The following is a 24,315-nucleotide window of genomic DNA, read 5'->3' as shown; positions in this document are numbered from 1 at the left end:
GAATCTTGCGATTAAAATAATAGCGCAAACGTTAAGTACAACAAAGCACGAGGGAATTTGAGAAGGCTTGCCATTGTTGTATAAAAAGTAAAAGAGGTAACACACAGTGGCTACTAAAGACTCTACAGATGAATTTATTTTACACGAGATTGCATACAAATTCAGGATTTACACTATGATTTGCCAAATCCTAATATTGCCAAATATTTTAATTGTTTGGTGAAATTAAACAAAAATCTGATTCACGGAATGCTCATCAAATACGTTGAGATGTACCATACTCTTTACAATACGTTGGTGTTGAAGCAATTTCTTGGTGTGGGTTATGATGGGTAATTTTCCATTGCTTTTCCGACAGTAAGTTAGAGCAGGAATTTTTAGAATTCGTAACCTGTTTAGGGTGCTGGCAATAGCTTGCAGACTTTGCAAAGAACACCGTTGGATCTTTAACATCCACCAATTAATGGCGGCAGACGAGACGCCCAGTTTAACGTTCATCCGAGGGATGGCACACATATTGATGAATCACCCTGCCTGTGAAAAACCAATCCAATGAAATTGAACCCCAGTCGAGAGATCATGGAGGCAATTCTGACAGCCCTTGTCAAATATACAAGTACCAAAACTGTTTGCAGGAAACACTAATGTGCTGCGTTTTTGCAGTTGTACTCAAAGTGAGTATTTCATCCAATATGTGTAACCAATTTCAATTTTTCAATCTGAAATTGAAAGATGGCTAACCGGGAGTTTCTCAAAGCGTAGAGATCAACAGATGACAGACGAGAGACGAGAATGAAAATAAAGCGGAAAGCTTTGTCCGAACATAAATTAGCAAGGAGTTGCTTGGAAGATGGCTGGAGAAACAAATGGCTTCACGTCAAGTCTGGTGAAAATGAACTGCACACGTTACAGACCAGATTATGTCGTAATAGCATTATGTCAAGTAAAGGCTTTTCAAAAACTTATGTTCGAGGGGGGATCTTTTGTGATTTTTATGACTGTTTGGGCATAATCTGATCCAAGTCCTATTTTAATTTGCTCTCTTTTTTATTTTTAAAAAATAAACATGCATTTCTCACGTGTTTTTTGGGGTTAAAATAAATTTGAATTTGGAAAAACATTTGCAGACTAAATTAGGCCAATTGATAAGAACAAGGCACCTTAAACCTTGTTAGCAGCTCAAGCAGAATTGTAACCAACTTTAAGTCAAATTGATAATTAGAACTCCAATGTGTAACCCACCTTAAACCCTGATATGTGAAACAAAAATAAACTGAAGTAAAAATCATTTCATGCTGTTTCATACAAAGCAAGAACTTGAAAAGCTTTTGTTGGATTTTCAAAAGCATATCAAAATTGTTGGTTGGGAATAATAATAATAATAATAATAATAATAATAATAATAATAATAACAATAATAAAAATAAGAGTTCATCAGGTTAATTGTTTTTTTTTTCACAATTCACCCCTCAAGTTTGACACAAATGACCACAATGCCCAATTATTTAATCACGACACAATAGAGTTTGGCTCTCCATTATTATTTTTACAATTAGCATTGTCTTTCTAATAAACATGTTATCCCAAAGTAATTTTAGAAAAGACTGTGAAAACGTTTGAAATGTTTTTCATAAAAATTATGAAACCTTTTCATAATCTTAAAAGGTGCATTAGCTCAAAAATGCATTTGCCAAAGCAAAAAGCAAGCACAAACACAAATGTCTGAATATTTCACCAACATGGAGTCAATATTTTCCAAAATCAAAGATGGCAAATATCTATTTCAATATCAAAGTAGAGGAAAAATAATAATAATAATAATAATAAAATAATTAATAAAAGAAAAAAAGAATTAAACCACATAGTAAACCACATCTGCATTCACGGAAATGGTCTGCGGATGGAGATGTGCTTCAATATCGTTATCAAATATTATTTTGTATATATTATTTTTATTATTCTTATTTTTATCTTATAGACAAGCCTCTATTTTAGTTACAACTGTGAAGGGACAAGAAAAGATTGTAGGCATAATTCGGATGTAAAACAATCAAAAGTGTAATGAGAATCATGTAGTACGACCAAAGCAGATTACATTCAAGCACAGGATATGCAAATAGTGACACAAAACACCAACAATGAGAATGCCGAAAAGCAAACTGACTGTTCAAACAATGCTAAGCATGCATACAAGAGGGTTTAATTGCATTTACAAATAATAATAATAATAATAATAATAATAATAATAATAAAACTTACCAAAGCAGTCTACATATAATTCAAAGCTGTTGAACTGCCAGCAATTAGGAAGCACAATGAAGTTGGATGCAGGAAGAGGCCATTTGGCCCATCAAACTTGTGCTGCACCCACACAACGTTAATCTAACCTATCAGTTTTGAGACTTCAATTCACTGGGGAAGGGGAAATAATTCAACGAATTGAATTGTTAGTTGGAAAATCAAATGCTGAATTAACCGTTTTAGCATGTGCATATTTGAGGGGAATTTCGACTTTGCTGTCCTACTTTGCAAGTGCACTGATGAACTGTGTTGTAATACAGGAGTCACAGCAGAACTATCAGCAACTCGAGCAGAACTCATGCAGAAGTAAATTTTTTCAGATGGAGGATTAATAATGAAATACAATCTTGAATGCTTCATTCTGCAGCGATTCATATGCACAGTTTAACTACAGGTAAATAAAAAATGCTTGTCAAAATTATTTTTATTCTCTTTCTGAACAACATTGTTTAAAGGTGTGGATCAACATGGCAGAAAAAATACACCAAACAAAGTTTATTTACACCTATTTCCACAACCAAATTTATAACTATTGCTGTTATAATAGGCCTTCATTGCACAAAAAGAGAATGGTGTTTGGGAGAGAGAGGGGTAGGGAGGAGAGTAAGGGGGGGGGTGGTAGAAGAAGAGAATAGTGGCCAGACAAAAATAAAAATTAGAAAATAAAACGTTTTCTGCAATATCATCCACAAAGGAAGGAATAATCAGAGAAGACAAATGAAAGCAGTAAAGAGTCCACAATTAACTGCAATGAAAATAAATCCACACAAGTTGAACTGTTGGACCCCGCTTTCATTGCACCCTTGGATTTAAATGGCGATGCATCAAAGGCTTAAGTTTGGCTGTAACGTTTCACGTCTCCAAACATGTCTCCGTATGAACAAGGGGAGGTCTGCCGATCTCACCCCTCAGCATGCATCGTACAGCAAGCTTCTGGTGTTGCAGGAATGCTAGATGCTTGATTATATTAGTCAGAATGTGGAAAAATAATAACTCGAGCAGAGGAATTCCAAATTGCAAGCTCTCTTTGCAAGGAGCCACAGTGGCAATCCAAACCTGGAGGTTTATCCGATTGTAAGCAGCACATGAAGCTCGGCGTCAAAAGTTTTCACCTTGATTGTGTGCCAGGTTGTTCTCAGTGGAAATTTTTGTTTTCCCCACCTCTGTCTTCATCATCTGTACGCCAAAGTGCACATAGCTCCATTAATAACATAAAAATTGTAAAACGACTTTCAACAAAAGGGCCGAGGAAGTAGACCAAAAGGAGTCAAAATATACAATAATGGGTCAGAACTTGGTTTCCAATTTGTTTTTAATACTTTTTTTTTTTGATTGTCCACAACAAACATCTGACTTGTTGAATACCTGATGAACCTGCTGAGTGGTGAGGGCGTGGAATTATAATCGGTAAGATTATAGCTTCAAATTTATCTGAATGTAGCATTATTAGGATTTCGATGAAAAGTTTCTGGAAACAGCTAGATTCAATAGCATTGACATGCTGCAATCAGATTGTTGGTAAAATAAATAAATAAATAAACCCCAGCTGGCTAATCAATGATCTTCCGGAAAAGGGATAATCTACTTGTCCCACTATTTTGTATTCACTCTTTAAAGTGCTCTCTGTCCACACTCTTAAAGCGACTTCAGATAGGCAGCAAAATGTCTAAAATTAAACAAACAAAAAAAGGCAGGACCATTCACATCTCTTGGAAAACAATTTTTTCACATGAACAACAACATGTTTTTAAATAAATCAAATGATCAATAACTTGAGACTATGTAAGTACACTGAGCCCTGAGTTTGCTTTGGTGGCTGCCTGCGGGCCTTTTGGCAAAGAGTAAAAGTCATGTTGGCCGTAGATAAATTTATCATCATCCACCTGTGTTGCATCCCAAATCAACTTTGCACCTCCTCGGCCTGGAGATGCAAACATCTCTTAATCTTCCTCTTCCGAAGTTTCGTTTTTAAAATTTTAATATAAACTCCAGGTTTTAACTTTGCATATCACCATCTTATTTGGAACTCTGAGCTGTTAGGATGGCCTCGAGGTATGCACACTCACCTCTCAGATGTGTGGGCTGGGTTTGAATCCAGACCAAGCTATAAACTGTAATCCCAGTGTTTCACAGGCAGGGTGATTCATCAATGTGTGTCGTCCTTCGGATGGACGTTAAACTGGCATTTCGTCTGTCAGCATTTGTTCAGGTCAGATCAGGTATGGGAGCATGCACCAGAGCAGTGCGTCGCTGTGTCCACTTTCTGCCGGTACTCCAGGGGCCTCCGTCTGGCCATCCCCCAGGCAGATACCTGGCCCATCCCCATCTCCTTGAGATGCTGATCAACCTGCTGCAATCACAAGGCATGTGGTCGGCCCATTGGCCTCCTCCACTCATGAGACTCCCTCGCTGAAAGAATCTGGTGAGCAGGATCAGCGTCAGGAAAACGAGCCACATGTACCTACAGCCACAGCTGATGCTCACAGACTATGCAGGTAACAAATCTCATTTGAGTCTCTCTCAGCAACCGCTCCTTGGACACAAAGTCCTACCAGTGATAGCCAAGGATTATCCGAAGAGATCTGGTACCAAAGGAATCAAGTCTCAATCTCAGATCCCTGGTCATAGTCCAAGTGCAGCATCATCTGCGAAATCAAGGTCAGAGATCTTGACATTCCCAAACGATGCACCGCAGCTTGATCTCTCAGGCATCCTCCCCATAATCCAGTCCATACAAGTTCTGAAAAGTGTGGGGGCCAGTACACACCCCTGACAAATTCCAGTAACAACTGGAAATGAGTCAGAGATGGTATCACCACATCCCACACCACTCTCAGTACCAGAGTATGGTTCAGACATCAGATCGATCAGTTTTGGTGGCACCCCACAAAGACCATGAATCCTCAAGAGGGCATCCCGATTCACTGAATCAAACACTTCACAGAGATCAACAAATGCTGCAAGCAGCTGTGCCGAAACTCTCGGCTGTGTTCGGTGAGGACCCGAAGAGCAAGGATACGGTCAATCTGATGTGTAAAAAAATTAAGTCTCCATCTCAAGATTCCTGGTCAGAATCTTTGGTGTAGAGCCTGACTGCTCCGGACACTGGTGCTCAAGCAGACGGTGGTGAACTCTGTCAATAATTATTCGAGCAAAGACCTTGCCCCGCATTGAGAGCAGCGTCACCCCTCGGTAATTGTTGCAGTCTTGGCGATCACCCTTCCCTTTCCAGAGAGGGACAACAAGGCCCCGCTTCCAGTCAGTTTGGATGATGCCTGTGTTTCAGGCAGAGCACACAACTGCAGGCAACGACACGAGTACAGCATTTCCACCAGCCTTGAGAAATTCTGCATGGATGCCACAGATCCCAGGAACTTTACCCAATTTCAACCAGTTCACCACAGTCTGTGTTTCCACAAACGAAGGTGGACCACAGTTCATTGGAGGGTCAGCAATAGGGATTGTAACACCCCTGACATCCAACTAGACAGCTGGTGGATCAGCGTGGTACAGCCGCCAAAAGTTACTGGCCCAGCGGGCCTTCACTTCCGAATCCTCTGTCAAGGACGGGCTTGAACGAACACAATGCACGAACTCCCCTGAAAGCAGGACGAGAATCACTTGACCAAGGGTGATGCTCAACCCCCTCACAGATTCCTCGCACATCAGCCTCCTTGTCCACCCTTAGTGCATGCACAGTTTTACGCATCAGCTCCCTGAACAGCTTAGCTCTGCCATTCATTCTGGCCCTGCAACTCTGGACAATGGTATCCAGTCTTCCTTGAGAGAAAAATTCTTCTTCACATTCCGTTGAGTTCCAAGACATCTCCCAGAAACATCTTGACAAGGACGGTGGTCTTGAAGGCACTCCACAACTCTCGAGGACCCCCCAAAGCAGCCAGACCGCCCAAATCTCCACTCAGCCTGTTCACAAACTCCTCAGCTCCCCTTTCATCCTTGAGTTTGCCAACATCCAACCTAGGCTTGAATGGTACCATTCTCCTGGATTTAAGCTGCAACTTCAGAGTTGCGCCAACAAGCCGGTGGTTAGTATTGAGGAACTGAGCACTCCGGTAGGCCCTGCAGTTCTGGATCATCCTCCAGCGACCATCAACGAGCACATGGTCAATTTCCTTTGCCACACCACCAGCGTTGGAATAACAAGTCCAGCGATGAGCCTGTGGGTGCTGAAACCATGAACCAGCCACTCTAAGCCCATGACTTCTTGTAAAGTCAAGGAACTTAGTGCTAATCTGGTTCACAGTTCCAGACCCATGGGGACCAACACACGTCTCATAACTATCCCTATCAGTTCCAGTCAATGCATTGACATCCCCAAGACTCGAAGAAGAGTCTTGAAGAGTCAAGACTCGACCCAATCGATCGAAGCACTGATCAACCAGACTCAAGCGTGGCATAGAATGCATCCTTCACGGTGAGATCACGCGCCTCAGTTGGAGCATATACAGACACCAGGGAAACAACACGCAAGGAGTGATGAATCATTAGTCTCATAATACACTCATTGAACGGTGTTACCTCAATTATCATTTAAGTCAGTTTATTGGACAAAGCTACAGCAACTCCTTGGGCATGGTAACCATCACAGTGACCAGACCAATCGTAGGTGTAACCACCAAGCATGATCTCGCCACAATCCAGTCTCCAAACCTCCGAGTGCTGCAATACCGATGCCCAAACGCTTGACCTCAGATGATAACAGTGACAGGTAATCATCCTCTCTTAGGGATAGGACATTCCAGCACCCACCTGAAGGGACCGCCTCAGGTTAACCCAAGGCGACCGCCATCTGGTGGACAACACCACAGCACCACCCCAACACACACTACCGCAGTCTGACCCAGGAAGGTTACCCTGTGGTTTTCCTCCTATCATCAAACATTGGGGGTCCTAAAGGCTTTGCCTCAATCCCATCATCTGGTGAGCTGCCCTGCAAAGGGGAAGCTGCACAGGAGGTACACTCCCATGGAGTGGGTTTTCAGATTTTTTAATGCTTTTGGAATGTTTTGTGGAATGAAGGGTTTTACGGTAGCCAGAGTGCAAATCCTGCCACAAACCTCCTAATAAAAAGTAACCCAACTGCAGGACGACATCCGCAGACACTAGATATGGATGGCCGTTGGCTCGCAAGGAGCTCTTCTGCCCTTTGACAGGTTTTGTTCTTCATCCTGCTGGGTGTCCATATCATACACTCTCCTCACCAAGAAACTTGGTGGGGGATACGGTTTAGTCACTGACAACCTGACCATGGAACAGGTTTGTGCAGGTTTACATGGTACCTGTAGCAAGTCACAGATCTAATCTGACCTGACACACATCGTGCTGAACTGATGTATGTATGTATGTATATATATATATATATATATATATATATATATATATATATATATATATATATATATATATATATATATATATATATATATATATATATATATATATATATATCATGATATCTCAAAAAGTTGTGGACAGGTTGGATATGTGGTAAGGGCGAATTGATTCGATTTTGGTGAAGATCCGAATCCGGATCTGGATATGAGAATTATTTAATTTTAAAAGTGATTCTTCACCATTGAGAGATGGGGCCAAAAACAATATAGCACTGCATAGCATGATATTTCAGAAATGTATTGGGCCCGATATGTTCTCGTGGATCAGGCATTGCGTGGCAGAGGAAGGCACTCTCTCTACCGAGTACGTTTCTAGTATTTCTATAGTTTTGACAGTTGGGCCAAATAAATGGGAGCTCCCTAACTCGACTTCGTCCACTAATGTTCAGCTCTATTTTTATGTCAAATGGCTCCATAAATATAATAACTTGTCCCTTTCATGTTTGATCTGAGGATGTTTTAAATCGTTTTATTATAAAGTGATGCGTAATATTGGACAACTTGCTTAAATGTTTTATTTCTTTTTTTAAGCCCTTGAAAGCAATGAAATGTCTTTTTATTCACTGTTACAGTTAATATACAAGTTTCCCATCTCTACTATAAAGAAAAATGTAATATTTGTTGACTATAAAGCACTTAAAAATGTCGATTTTTTTCCAATTAAAATACAACCTGATTTCTATTTTCTTCCTCATTAACCTTTCATTTTAAATTCAACATTTAACTTCTAGACATGTAGCTCACACGTGCCTTTAATTTCTATATATCAAAATGTTCCTTCGCCGAACATTTATACGTTTAATTAAATGAATTCATTGATTTTTTAAAAAGGCCTATTAAGGATTTGTACTATCACAAAGTCAGGAATCGAACTCTTACCATTTAAAATTTATATCATTATTTATTATTCTGCAGGTTTTTGAGCAAACTACAGCAAGAGACTACAGCAAAAATGCACAAACAAAAATGAGCAAACAATTGACCTTATATCCCAGCATCAAAAGTTGTGTGCTTGGATATGATCATCAAATATGCCAACTCAACCACCAACCATGAGATGAGATGTACCATACTCTTTATGAGTGTTGATGCCACAGTAGCAGTTTCTTGGGAAGGGTAATGATTGGTGGTTTGCCATTGCTTTTCCAGCAGTCAGGGCAAGGATTTGTAATAAGTTCAGGGTGCTGGTGATAGCTCGCCTTTGACATCCTTTGCAAACTCTTTGCAAAGGATACCATGAGATCGTTATCATCGACCAACTAATTCCGGCAGACTAGACACCCAGTTTAATATCCATCTGAAGGATGGCACAAACATTGATGCCTCGCCTTGCATGCGAAACAAGCACGAGTTTATAGCCTTGTCGAGATTCAAACCCAGGCTGGACAGTTCAGAGGTGAGTGTGCATACTTCTAGGCTGTCCTGCCTGTCTGAACCCAATTCAGTTTGTTTAGTTAATTTCATGTTTCAAGTTCTCATAAAAACAAAATTTAAATGAAACAAAACAGTATGTTAATAAAACTTCATAATAACAGTTCAGTTTGTATTACAATTATTCTAAGACCTATATTTGAGTTGTCAAAATGAAACATGGAGGAACCTAATAAAAAGCAATACTTGTAGAACATAAGCTCCTCAGGAATTGGAATCGCATCTTGTGATTATACATTTGAACCGATGGAGGAAGAAAAAAAAATTGGAAATGTACAACAACAAAGAGCAAATAAAATAAAATAAGAAAATAAAAAGAAGAAAAGAAAAGAAAAGGAAAATATATCTCGAAAATAGAGCCTAAGTAAGAATAAAAGAGCCCACATTATGACATCTCAATGTATGTAAAGAAACACATTTAAATAGCATCAACAGCAATAGTCAGGTGTCAGATGTCAAAAGTAGAATTATCCACAAGCGTAATTAAACGTACTGTATGTATCAAAGAGATCGTATTTCAATTTTCTTTTAAAGCTGCCTCGGCTGGTCACCCGTTTAAGACTTGCATTCAAGTCATTCCAGAATTTAGGTCCCATGAACATCAGAGATTTTTTATGAAAAAACAGTTCTAGTAAAAGGTAAATGAGGGTTTTCATTCTATCTGGTTGGACAAGAGTGAATTTGGTCGTTTCTGATAAATAAAGATTCTATGGCATGAGGTAAAATATCAGTAGTCAATTGAAACAAGAGTACAGTAAACGCTCAAATATCACGGGTTTCTACCAATCGAGGGCAACCTGTGTTCCAATTTTGTTATCGCGGTATTGAATTTCAGCCAATCATGGTTTTTGAGCTGAGATGAATCATTGTTTGCGTCCGCGTGTGTGATTACCTCTCATTACGGGCCTTTTTGTGTTTCCTGCACACTGTTAATTGCAGTTATCAGACCAGCACATAGAACCAAGCTAAATATAATCATGAATAGCCATCAAACAGGAATTAAATGACATACAGAGAATATGTAATACTAGATCTACAAGATCGTGGAGACACACAACAGTTAATAATGGCACACAAACGTGAAATGATGGACAAATTTAATCGTGCCAAAAGGCAGAGAAAGGTTATGACATTGTGTGGAGAAATCGAGTTGTTAGATACGTCCGCAAGAAGTGAAAGTGAGGCATCTGTGGGCCACCATTCCCGGATCAATGAATCAACTCTGTGTAAGCGCGAGTCAAATATCCGTGCAAGTGCTCCCGCCAGCAAAGTGCAAAAAGGTACCAACACTTTCACGAGCCACCCGGGGCCGAAGGCTCCAGTTCAACCATGGCTCGTGGAACTAATCGAGGCGAAGGGATATATGTTGGAGCAGGTTTTTAACGCCAAAGAGACGGGATTATTTTGGAAGAAGATGTCATCTCGTACTTTCCCGTCCAAGCAGGAAATATCTGGTCTGGATCAAGGTGGCTAAGGATTGTTTTTTCCCCATCGTTCTATGTGGCAATGCAGCTGGCGACTTCATTGTGCTCGAAGATCCAAAAGCCATGGCAAGATCTACATTCACATCTTTCTAACTGCCCCCTCCCCCCTGTACGATGACGGTGTTTAAACCAGAACAGAAGAAATCTCACTCGAATTTAAAACACAATGATGTGTTGTAAATGAAGTCAGGTTGAGGATTTCTTCTTCTTCATTTCCCCTGCGGCTGGTGAAGAAGAAGAATCTATTGGCGTTGAGCTGCTGCCACTTTCATGGTGTCGAAGATGGCAAACAGACGAGAATACTCATTCTTTGTCGCTGTGGACATTCAGCCAAACAAATGAAATCCACCTCACTCAATAGTCTTGGCAATGTTGAATAAAAGTCACGAAAAATATTGATGCGTTGAGTGACTCATGAATAGGAATGAGAACTGGCTCGTAAGGAAAAGGTGCGTGTGCTCCACCATGTCATGATTATGAACTTCCCTTTAAAGAGGACCCCACAGCATCTGCCGCATCCATTGGCTCCGTGGAAGGACCCCACCAATTCACTGAGTCGTCACACGTTTGCTTTATTACAAATATGAGCAAAATCTCGAGAAAAAATAATGAGTCGCTACACTCATTGCAGACTTATCAGGATTTTATCATTCGTATTTAAACGAGAAGGGCACTCTGTAGAGCGCATACCTCCGCCATGGAATGCCTGATCCACGCGAACATATCGGGAACAATACATTTTTGAAATATCATGCTATACAGTACTATATCGTTTTTGGCCCGATCTCTCAATGGCAAAGAATCCCTTAAAAAAAACTTAAATAACTCTGATATCCAGATCCAGATCCTCACTAAAATCTAATCAGTACAAGCTTGTCACACACCCAATCTGTCCACCAAGTTTCATCCGAATCTGTCCACAACTTTTTGAGATATTCTGCACACAAACAAACTAAGAGACAAACAAACAAACAAGCCGGTAGGCGGCGATGGGTCGCTGAGCATGGAAACTATAAGATATAGAGCAAAATGGATGTCATTTTGCGGATAGGGAATCACCTTAAGCTTATGCATATCAAATCTCATCCAGTTCCATCTATTGATAACTATTCGGTATCCACTTGAATGAAAAGTACCAAAAATGCTGTTTGAAATCGGAAATCCCCAAAGTTTGAGGGGGTGCTGTGGGTGAATAAAGATCTAAATCGAAAATCCGGCTCGATCGTTTGTGCACAATGTATTCCAGACGATTAGTGTGAATTTTCATGACCATCCGACCATAACCCTAGGAGGAGTAGCATTTGACACGGTCATCTCCAGCTCTCGCATATTATCGATTTTTGCACTAATTGACCTTTGACCCCTGACCTAAGCGAAATCGGTCAATATGTCCTGAGGCAAAGTTGTAGTGCTCATTGAGTACCATGAACCTGCAAAGTTTCATTCGTATCGATGCACTCACCTGGTCGCTAGGGGGTCTTTAATTTTCATCAATTTTCGCGCATACCCTAATTGTAGGGGGCGCTGCGGGTAAAGTATTCCATATATCACAAAAACCGGAATATATTTGATAGAGCATCACCTGTAGATAATTCATGCTAAATTTCATAACCCTACATGGGATAATGGCTTTCGGAATTGATTTCGCGTGAACGGTACCGATTTTGAAGGTTTTTCGGTTATTGCTCGTGAACCAAAGCGTCCCTAGCAACCATCACAATTTCCAAAGCACTAGGTCATAAGATGTACCTACCACCCGAGTTTGGTCAAAATCCGCTCACGTTTACTGCCAATTATGCTGATGACAAAGGAACAAACATCCAAACAAACAGACAGAATTACTGACAATAAGGGTCACCTATTTTGGCGACCCAACAAACAAAGACAGAAAAGGGTGAAAACATAACCTCCTTCACCTTCGGTGGCGGAGGGAATAACTTTGGTATAAACCCACCTCTGATGCAATGACATATTCCTGAAGTTAGCTGGGATGATGGCATGTTAGGCAAACAAGTGTAAAGGGATCATACAACGTAAAGCTCTTGAGTGGGCTCAGAACAAATGAGTATACTAGTTGCATAATCTGACAAGGACATATATGAATGACAATGAACAAAAATAGCAAAGAACATAAATATAAAATAAAAATTTGTAAGCACAATCATATTGCAGATTCAAAAACAGTGAAAGTAATTACTGCACTTTCTAATTGTACTATTATGAAAACAACACCACCAACAATCCTACTTCCACAAGATGAAAACGCAAAAAGCTCCAGATATAAAGGAAAGCTGGCCTAAACTTCCGATTGGCCATTTTTTAAGCTATCATCGTATGTAATGCCTAACTCACCCTTGACCAGAGTGATGTTATTTGTGTGAGATTCAACAATATATAAATACGTCCATGAAACATATGGAATCACACATTTCACATTGCATTATGAGTGGATAAAGTATCACGTCAACACAAGTGGTGGTTGAAAATATTTACATTAATTAAGAGGTTAGTTTTAACATTGCATAATAGTCAGGCAAAGCAGCTGACTATTTGGTGCACATGTACAAAACAAAACAAACAAAAATCCAAGGGCACTCTTCAACAGCGCCAGATATTGTTTCCGCCCACATTATTACATCATTATACATACTTGTACCAAGTTTGATTTAAATCTCGAAACCCAGATTCAAATTATTAAACAATTCAGGCTGCCAGACCATGCAACCGACCAACCGATTAAATTTAAAACGTATACGTATTCCCCATGTCAACCAGATCAACTTTGACGTTTCACGTCCATTGATGAAGCATTTCAAGAGAAAGAATTTTTTTAAGATTTTCGTTCAATCCAATATGGCTGCCAGACCATGTGACCTATTAATTATTCGCGAACACCCTGGTATCCCCAGAGACTTGTGGAGCATGTGCGTGAAGTTTCCCCTCGATCTGTAAAGCTGTTCTGCAGAAGAAGATTTTTAAAAGTTTATTCTTCAGAAAATCACAGCTGGCAAACCATGTGACCCATGATGTCATCGGTGGAGAATTTTTGTTCCTCATGGATAGGCGATCACACCTGTAAAGTTTCACCCCGATCTGTTTCAGAAGATTTTTGAAGTTTATTATGTTAAAAACAACATGGCTGCCAGGAAACCGATGACTATCATCATAAATATTCCCCCCCCATACAATTTAGCCCCAGATGACCCCTAAAAATTGTCATATTGATCGGATAAAGCATTCGACAAATGCACTTATGTATGACATCATAATAAAGCCATATATGACATTTTCAAAAAAAAAAAAATCACTCGTTTCCATTGAGGAATACTTCACATGTGCCATCGGTGTGACTGTCAGAGCCAAGTTTCAACTTTTTCCATGGAGCGGTTTCTGAGATACAAGTCCTAAGTTTTTACAGGTGCTAAGTTTTTCATTTTATCCAACATGGCTGCCACAGCATGTGATCTATGACATTATAATTACAATTAAAACATTCCACATGAGTAGTCGCACCTATAGTGAAAATTTAGTGTCAATCGGGTAAGCGGTTGCAGAGAAAACAGAGAAAACTAGAAGGGTACTCGGTGGAGCACATACCTCTGCCAAGTCATGCCTGATCCATGAGGACATCTCTGGCCCAATACATTGTTGAAATATTGTGCTATAAAGCACTATATAGTTTTTGGCCCTATCTCTCAATAGTGAAGAATCACGATCTTCACCAAAATCGAATCAATTTATCCTTGCAACACACCCAACCTGTCCACCAAGTTTCGTCCGAATCCGTACACAACTTTGAGATATCGTGCTAAATATAATTTTTGGCCGTCTCTCAATGATGAATAATCACTTTAAAAATTCTAGTAGTCGGATCCAGATCCGGATCTTCACTAAAATCGAATCAATTCTTCCTTGTCACGCACCCGTGTCCACAAAATTTCATCCGGATCCGTCTGCAACTTTTTGAGATATCTTGTACACAAAACAAACAAGCAAACAAACACAAACAGAGAGAAAGGGGTGAAAACATAACCTCCTTCACCTTTGGTGGGGGAGGTAATTAGCATGGACGGACCTTCAACCCGAAAACATAATGCCACCGGAAACATCATCAGCGGACGCATTAAAAGAGTTTCATATTCTCAATTACGTCCCATACATAGTCAGTAGGTATGGGTCACACTCCTATTTATAATACTGTCAGACCCCGCTACTCGCAGGGGATATGTTCCTGAAAAATTCCATGAATAGCGAGTCCACTAATAGCAGGGCATTGTTTCAATGGAAAAAGGGGGGGGGGGATTAGGTTCTCAGCGGTTCGTGATTAATGAGGGAAAAATCAAAAATCCCATGAAAAATCCCATGAATACATGAAGCACAGGGCTGTGAATGTCGAAGCAGGTGACATTATATAAACTGAGAATACGAGGGGTCTGCAAATATCAAATCCGCAATAGTGGGGTCTAGCAGTGTTCAGAAAATATTTTTTCAGACACTATCAGCAGTGACGCTGTGTTTTCCTGGAAATTTAGCAAATGAGTTATGCAAAAGTGTTTATCGTTTTCTTTACAAAGTTTTCAACTCATCTGGGTCTATGCAATGAAGCATTGAAAGAAGTGAATACCGGTAAATACAGTATAGCATCTGGAGAGAGAAGAAAAGAATAAGAAAAATGTTTGCGAGGTAATCGGCACTGGAATAAAGCAAAGTACACTCAAGAATATAGTGATCATGAAGTTTTGCTTCCATGATGGTCACTCATTCTTTGTAAAAATCAAATAAATTTCATCTGTAAGCTATAACTGAAATGAAAAGTATTTGCATAGGAGATTATTTCTTCTTACGAGCAAGTATAGTTTCTCATTCCGGTAGGCATTCCAAGAGCTATTGGCGTTTCCTTTGTCCAGGAATTCAAGACGAAGGGTGGCCCAACGAGTTTAATCGATTCCCCTTTCTCCTTTTGCAAATTAAAGGCAATACCCAAGAGCTGGAATTGGCATCGTTTCAGGGATGGAGGCAAGTCGGTCATGACGTTAAACTGGGGACGTGACTGATTGTGCGATTTCTTGATGAAAGCTTCCATCACTAGATTAAAGTAAAATGTGGTGATGAACCTTGCGATTTTTGGGTCTGGGCCACGGGATCTCAGCGCTGCATCTCCTTCAGGCCAGGGTTAGTGCGATAGTCGCTGCACGTTGACAAACAACATCGCGTTCGCTCTCTCCTTGGGGATATCGAGCACGATGATTGCCTTCGTGATCTCCTCCCTCATGTTCTTGCCTCTTTCCTGCTTGAGGATCTCCTTAGATCATGTGTCTCCTCAGTCCACAGTGTCCTTGATTCTCTTCTCGCTCTCAGCTCGTTCCTTTTTCAATTTGGGGATGGTGTAGGTCTCCAGCGTTGGGATACGTTTCAATGAGTCAGCAAGCATGGTGTTCGCAGACTTCACTTCAGTATAGCTAGCATAGGCTTCAGTCACATTTGCTCTACGGCGAGGATAAGGCGGCCGTACGCCCTCAGAATTGACAGAAACGTGCGGTGGCTGCAGAGAAACTGAGGTGGCCTCAGGGTGGCCCTATGCTGTTTGGCTATATTTTACAGGCCGTAGGGTCGCCGTGGACTGAAATCGCGGAGTTATAACTTTTTTTCATTTCTACGCTCGCTGTAGCAATTAGACAAGCCAAGCTATGACATAGATGTGTTCCACGTCGACCGTACATAGGGCGTGCGGTGGGCTTGCGTTTTCTGTGCGGCTGCCGTAAGCTCTTCTCAATGAAAAATGAATTTTCCCAACCCCCCAAAAATTACGGCGGCCGCACTATTTACACGGACGCCGTACGGTGGCCTTGCGGTCTGTGTGACTACCTGTGGGCAACGCAAGGTCGATGCATGATTCCCCTACGCCCGCCGTGCACCTACGTACGGCCTCCGTGGCAGTCTGCGTTGACCGTGCGTCCACCGTGCGCTACCGCTAGAGATCGGAGTATAGTTGTTTGCCTATACAGTGGTGCCCCCAGAATCCCAATTTATTTCGTTCCTGGAGGCTGTTCGGATTGCAAAAAGTTCGGATTCAAAAAATATTTTCCCAATAATAAATAATGGAAAGTGAATTAATCCGTTCGTGGACCCAAAGAAAACCCACTTTCAAGACACTTTAAACTGAAATTCCCCATGTTTAAGGTAAAATAGGATGAGTAAATGACCTTCGGTGGCGGTGTATTGGATGTAAACTGGTACAATCGCCACATCTAAAGGTCCACACAGGCTCGAGCTCCAGCCTGGGTTTCGATCGCTCGCACACTCTGCGAGAGCTCTGCCCCTGGGGCAGCTCAAACATGATGCCCCCAGAACCACAATCACTTTCATACGCATCGGGCTGATGTAATCATGGATATTAAAAATTACAACCGCTTTTGCTGTGAAATTCAATCCTTGCCCGACAGTCCGTCACACCACGTGATCGGATTGCATTTTTTGTTAATAATTAAAACACAACATGATTTAAAAAAAATAATTAAGGTGAAAACACGAGGTAAGGCCTAAGTCACATTTGGCTCGGCGCCAGGAGGGTCGACAAAATGTACGGACACTCGCAATTATAAAGCGGCCGCAGTATTTCCACGGTCACACAATGTAGCAGTCACACATGTTTTTATTTTTCGGGTAGCCGCACGGCGTGTTAAAAATTGTGGAGACCGGAAACGTGGGGGTGCCGTAATTTTTGGGGGGTTGGGAAAATTCATTTTTCATTAAGAAGAGCTTACGGCAGGCGCACGGAAAACGTAAGCCCACCGTACGCCCTACGTACGGTCGACGTGGAACACATCTACTTCATAGCTTGGCTTTGTCGAATTGCTACGGCAAGCGTAGAAATGAAAAAAGTTATAACTCCGCAGTTATAATTCCACGGCGACCCTACGGCCTGTAAAATATAGCCAAACGGCGTAGGGCCACCCTAAGGCCACCTCAGTTTCTCTGCGGCCACCAAACGTTTGTCAATTCAGAGGGCGTACGGCCGCCTTATCCTCGCCGTAGAGCAAATGTGACTGAGTACTTCCACCGACGAACTGAATGAACAAAGCACGAAGATGCGGGTCGAACAGGTGGGGGAGACACGTGAACAAACATGAACGCTACGTTTTGTTCGGTTTTTTTTTAAATGTATTGGGTTTTTAGGGCCAAACTTTCTCGAAAAAATTGTTCTGATTCCAATTTGTTCAAACAGCTTGGCCGTTTGGATTCTGGGGGACCACGGTATATTATAGTTATGGTATATTCAGTTATATATGCTGGTATATTTTTATTTCAGTAAAAAAGAGGACTGGTATATATACCCACTCGTTACCGTCCGTCTGGCCGCACGTTCGCCTTCGGCCCCCCTGCGGTCGCCTTGCAGGCACCTTGAGGTCTCTTTGCGTCTGCCTTGAAAATTATATTGCTGCCGCAGGGAGGCCCTAAGGTCACCGTGCGACATCAAATCAAAGACCGTATGGCACCCCCACGTTTTCGGTCTCCACAATTTATAAACACGCTGTGCGGCTACCCGAAAAATAAAAACATATGTGACTGCTACATTGAGTGACCGTGGAAATACTGTGGCCGCCGTAGAATTGCTAGTGGCCGCAGACTTTGGAGACCCCACGGCCACTGTGGCAAATGTGACCTAGGCCAAACTGACATCAAGTGTTTCCAAGCTTTTGAGCACCTGTTGCGAGAGTCTTGAATCATTTGTTTAACTGGCTTAAAGCATCTCCAGCAATGACATGCACGGGGACTTGGGCATGGCGTCGTTTTGCAGCATGGCGCGAAGTGGCATCTGGTGAAGAAGGCATACTTTGGACCTTAGATGTCGTCTGGTTTCTTCATCTTCATCTCTTTCTTCTTCTTCTTCTTCTTGCATATGGCAGCTTAGCTGCCGGGTAGTGATCATTTTGTTGGGGTGTGACTATGCCGCTGATGCTGTGCCCCTACACCAAAACACCGGTACTCATTTCACCGACCTCAGAAGGATGACAGGCTGAGTCAACCCCACCTGATGCTAATTCAGCAGCCAACAGGGCTTGAACTCAGGACTCTAAGATCCCAAGCCAGCCACCCAAACCACTTATAGTCCAGTCAACTTAGGGTTCGACCCACCACTAATTGCAACAGAAACAAAACCAACTATATTTAGACCCTTGGTCTGCATTAAATAACATAACAAAAATCCCGATTAATTGCAGTATTGGAACAATGTTTATTTCATGGTGAAAAATATTGCATAATTTGGGTACTGACGAAATTAGGGTACATATGAAAAAGTACATAAAAATACCATCAATCCTTAATTAATCACACAGACAGTTAAATTGTTGATGTGATATTACAGTATCTCCATAATAGAAAAGTCTAAATTGAATTTATCAGTTGATAATTGTCCTAATTGTCTTCATTTTCAATACTGGGGGTCATTATTCTCATCAGTACCATCTGTCATTTCAGTCCCATCGTCTCCTCCATTCTCACATACACCTCTACACTCCCCACATGCCGTAGTACATGATATTCCAGTCTTTTTACAGCTGCAGTGATTAGTGCTCCATCCAGTTTTGCATTGACATCTCACAAACTCAAGTAATTCCCTGGGTGCAACGTCCTCGCAAGTTTGAACCGGAATCATTTGTCCGTCTCCAATTTTCCAACCCCACTCTTCAGCATCAAGCCCTACATTTTTCCATGCTTGGACTTGATGATACACATGCTGGCTGTGGAACTTTGCAGCTGCTGAAGTGGGTGGTAAACTTTTAGGTTGAATTGCCTTCATGCTTGTCTTCACAAGTTCAAGGAACCTCTGGTGTCTTAGTTCGTTTAAATCATCGATCTTGGCAGTTGTCTTGTATAAACACAGGATAGCTTTTTCTCCAGCGGCAGCGACTTCACTCTGTGTGCATCCTGATCTGTTAAAGACCTTTGCCTGCTCGATGAAAGTCTCATTAGTCTGGATCAGTTTCAACCCCATGGCTTTCCCAAAACCAAACAATCTCGAAGTTGTGTCACAACCTAGCATGGCATGGACAAACAACAAGTCACGACACACCTGATCTCCCAGCTCTGATCTTGCTTTATGAATGTCCATGTACCTTTGCTGTTGTCCAGATTTTGCCTCTGGATGGAAGTAAAGTTTCTTGTGGTTGCTAGTGGCATGATGGCACAAAAGTATAATCAAGTCGGTATCATCCCCAACAACGATGGTGTCACATGTCTCAGCAGACTTCAGAGCATGTGTCATAATAACTATGTCAGCATAGCCATCTGCCTGGTGAACTTCGCAGCCCGATTTCTCCAGGGAACTACTCAGCATGTTAATGAATTTCTGTTTATTGGTTTTGCTGGCCAGAAAGTCGTCTTTCTTCATGTTGAGTTGCATACCCGGTGAGACATGGACATCTCTGACTGCTCCTGATCTAATTCGTCTGGATTGGGTGCCATCCTTTGGCGCTGGCCCACAGTCATATCCATCAAAGATCATGGTGGGCTGTTTGTATTTCCACATTACGTATGTAGCATATCTTTGACAGATGGCATCATATGTCTGTCCATTCTCCCAAAGGATCCTGTGCAGCAAAGCACCTCCGTCGATGACATGTTTAATATGGTTGGATTCAAGTTGTTCTTGGTTTTTGTCAGAGATGGCGGGTGCTAATTCCCAGATGGCATTTGCCAGCACTGGCTTAGTGGCCTTTAAGAGAACATCTCGTCTTTCAAAGAGAGCTGCAGGGAACTCACACAGTTCATGACGAAAGGCTTCATTGAGTTTGTCCTTCTGTGTACCAAAGATAAACAGTCTTTGGAACAGTAGTTGAGGGTCAATGTGCACATTTTCAGCATCAATCTGGATTTTTGACTTAGATTCCATCGTAATTGCTGTATCTTTTTTCTGAAATGTGTAGTTGCAAACCTTTTTCCCAAACATTCCATCCAGAATGCTATCCCCAACCTCTTTCGCCTGAGTCACATTCACTTTCTCAGCTGCAATTACACCAGTCACTACATTCCTTAGACTACTTTCCTAATCGAATGGATTCTTGGCCTGAAGGAATTGAATTAGTTTGTTCACATCGGCAGAATCCTTCTTCTGACGGGCTGTGGACAGGTCTTTGTGTTGCTCACTGGTGGCAAATGTTACAGAAGTAAGCTGCTGCATAGCTTGGTTCACTTCTGCACAAACCGGACTCGACATGCACCACACATTCCTTTGCGTTTCTGTCATTCCTTGTCCTCTGGTTAGACCACCTGTTGTTTTGAGGCTTCACATGCATAGAACCTGTACTATTACCAAGTCAGGAGACAACCCAGCCCAGAATCTTTCAGACCTGCGCACAACATGAGGTCCATCTTTGAACTGATTGCAAAGTGTCTTATTTCTGGTCTCAAGGTCACACATCTTCTGCAAGTAGATATGCAATGACTTCATGCATAAATTGTGTCCTGAAGCTGCCAGATAAGGTAACATCTCATGCATTGCGTGAAGATGAAGTGCCCAGTTCCCGGTCCTTTCTGATCTTAGAAATTTGCGTGTGATGTCAACCATCTTCGTGTACATCGTCCACAGCTGACAAGTGTTCATTTATTATTTGGGTGTGTCAGTTGCATTAGAAATCAAGGCGTGCATTGTTTTCAATGTTGGTGATGAGTCAACCTCTGACAGGGATATCTCTCCTGCAATCATTTGGTCAAGCATCTTTGCAACATTCTCCATGATATCTGGTACCCCTTGTTGCTCATCAGTCGATTCCTCGTCTTGGGCTCGATCTAAAACCACTGAGGGCAAAGATTCCTCATCTTCAAATTCTTCATCAGCATCGCATTCATCCTCAGTCTCTAAAGGCGACTTCGAACCTGAATTCAGTTTGAAGCCAAGTTAATCTGCCAGCAGGATTGCGTGGAGGGCAGTATCCACAAGGAAATGTCCCCTCAAAGCCCTGGCAACAGCTTTGCCACTCATGATGCGAGTCACAGTGTTGCTGGCAAACACCTGTTCCAGAGTTTCCTTTAATCCAGATCCCTCCATCAAATGGCCGATGCAACCCAAGTAGCTCATGAGCGTGCGGAAACCTCCAAGCCTCAGTATAATTGATTGGAGTGGACTTCCCTCCTTTTCATTTTCCAGGATGGTGGAAGCCTTCCACCAGAGTGGTTGATCGAAGGTTATCACAGGAGTAACCTTATACCGATTGGAATGATCAAACACAAAACACAAGGTCGAGTATACACACGTCAAGTCACCCGGGTCCATGTCAATCATTGGCAGCAGCCTTACCGACGATACGCCAGGATGGTCACCTTTAGCGATCAGTTGCATAAAACCTGACCAGGCTGGTCTTCATGGTCTAACTGGAAAGGTCGTTTTCCACAAAAGATCGACATTTGCCATTTCTTCTTGTGATTGTATCCCTGATAACATGATTTTCTTGTACTCAAGTTTTTCACTCCATTTGTTGGGGCCACATAATGTCTTATATCAATCTTTTCCATTTCGGCTATATCACGTGCGGTCACAGTTACCCGTTTTATTATGGATGCGCTAGCAACCTTTGGGGTGATGTTGGCAACCATACCCATGCTACCGTCTCGGGTTCGCACATTGTGGTCCACGTTATCCGCTGCATACTGTATGAAATGGCCTGGGATGTAACCTGGTATATCTGTCCCACTCTGAGTAGCAACACACATTTCATACTTCTGAATTTCAGTATATGAACTGCAAAAGCCATGCTTATATAATGTGTCTACAAGAAAACGAGAAGTGAAGTGCGAGTGCAGTTGCACACCAAGTCCTAACTGCAGTGGGGCTATAAGAATTCTGGGCCTAGTTGCCTGCATTAAAGCTTGTCCAATGGAAGATACCCTGAGTGCTTTGAGATCTTTATCCTTTCCAACCAAAAGACTGTCTAAGAAATGTTGCAAAGAGATTGGTAAGAATGCACTTGTCATATCAAGAGAAGACATTTCAATGGTGGTAGGGAAAATATCCTTGCTTTGAACAACTGACTTTATGTCAGTCTTTATCAATTTCACCGCGGTCTCGATGAACCGAAGCTTTTCAACCTCAGAATCAGAAGTCTTGGATTGACTAAAAAAGTCACTGATGATTGAGGCAGCCTTCTGTCGAAATGTCACTGTTTTTCTTCCATTTGATCTCTGTAATGACAATTTTGTCACCAAAATGTTCTAAGTTTCTCTCTCATGTGGGTATGTCCATATGGTTCACTCTCAGAATTTTGTAGAGCATCGGCCATTTGCGAAAATGAGGTCTTGAACAGTGGTCAGTTCTTCGTCGTTCGCTTCAAGATTGTCAACCACTTTCAAAAAAAGTCTGCTCTATATCCATAGCGACAGGCCGCCCAGTCTTTCTTTTCTTAGAGGAGTGAGTGTCACTTCGAAAACATTCAGGGATTTGCTTCATTGTTCTGAAGTTGACACTGCATGACTGGTGGTACATAGCATCTGCAGCATGCAGATCTTGGACAAAGTTTATTCGTGACAATACAGTTTCTCCCCATTCATCAGCACGATCTCCGCATTTCTTCCTTATGTTGTCCTGGAAGTCGAACGTATGGACGGCCACGAGGACATGGTCTGTCGTCATTGGTGTCTGTCCCCAGTTCCACAGAACAAACAGTGATCTTGATAACAAAATGTTAGATCACTTGAACGGAGATTAAGACGTCTATCAACTGGAGATTTGTGCTTTTGCCTGCTGCAATCTCTGTTATAGTCTCTTCGGCAGTTTGTATGCACCTGCTAACCTGGTATGACCTGTATGTTGTCATTGACCCCTGCACTTGTCTTAGCGATTCCTTCACAACCTTTCGGAGTGAGCGTCACCACCTGGGATCCATCGGATAGTAGGTCACCACAGAAGACACACTCAGCCATATTTGCCCTGAAAAACAAAAGGGAACCTTTGCTTCAGACGATTCTGATGAGATACTCCACAGGGTCGTATTAAGTCATATTCATGGTAAGACTTAAATGCTTACCTACGAGTCATCTACGCAGTGCCTGGGATAAAGTTGAACTCATGTGGCTTGTCCTTGCATTCATATTCTGTCTTATTGTAAAATATTTACTGGAAACTCGAGCACAAAATTGAAAGTTGTAAAACAAAGGCAGCCAGTAAAGAGTGCTGCCACCTCGTGATAATTGGTTAAGGGAGTAATCCTTAATCTCGGGAAGCCAAAAAACTCACATGAGCTTGTCTTGTTGATCAGGCTGATGTAGGCTATCCATTCTAATGTAGGCTATCCATTTTTCTCAGTTGCGGGTAGGAAAAGAGTTAAAGGGGTAGGCCTACCTCTTAAAAGGGGCCTTAAATATGGTCATATCCCTTCGACACCATGTTTTTCTGAAAGATTAGCTATAAAACGAAGGTAAAGATACCAATTTTAGGTTCCTACTGTAAAAACTAACTAAGTTATGTCAATTTTTGTATAGAACTATTGGCTCATGAGATTGGTGGAGTCACAATTTTCAATCATAAAATTCAGCATGTTCCAATACCTGGACTTAGTGGGATTTTTGATATGTCATTTCTAGGACCTAATTCCATCAAATAAAAGTGGTGTAATTTCTGTTGCAATTAGTGGTGGGTTTAGCCAAATTTTCACTAAATTGACTGGACTATTAGCCAACAGCAGGCTTAT

At 41.7% G+C, this 24,315-nt stretch overlaps 1 protein-coding gene across 5 annotated transcripts in view; it reads right to left on the bottom strand.

The window, feature by feature from the left end:
- Nucleotides 1-1,370: 1,370 nt before the first annotated feature.
- The window catches only part of GOLM2 (golgi membrane protein 2), a 111,764-nt gene continuing 88,819 nt past the window's right edge, over nt 1,371-24,315 (bottom strand). For all 5 annotated transcript variants that reach the window (XR_015049276.1, XM_085846282.1, XM_085846281.1 and 2 more), the window contains one exon: nt 1,371-3,477. Coding sequence is in view for 4 of the 5 variants with exons in the window: in XM_085846282.1 (XP_085702408.1) it covers nt 3,437-3,477 (41 nt within the window). In the remaining variant the exon portion in view is untranslated. The remainder of the gene's footprint in view (nt 3,478-24,315) is intronic.

This window comes from Eptatretus burgeri, chromosome 11 (assembly GCF_056783735.1).
Source record: "Eptatretus burgeri isolate ZD-2024b chromosome 11, Ebu_testis_v1, whole genome shotgun sequence".
Taxonomy (NCBI): Eukaryota; Metazoa; Chordata; class Myxini; order Myxiniformes; family Myxinidae; genus Eptatretus; species Eptatretus burgeri.
Note: the sequence above shows the minus strand (reverse complement) of the source record. Positions and strands in the feature narration are given on the sequence as shown.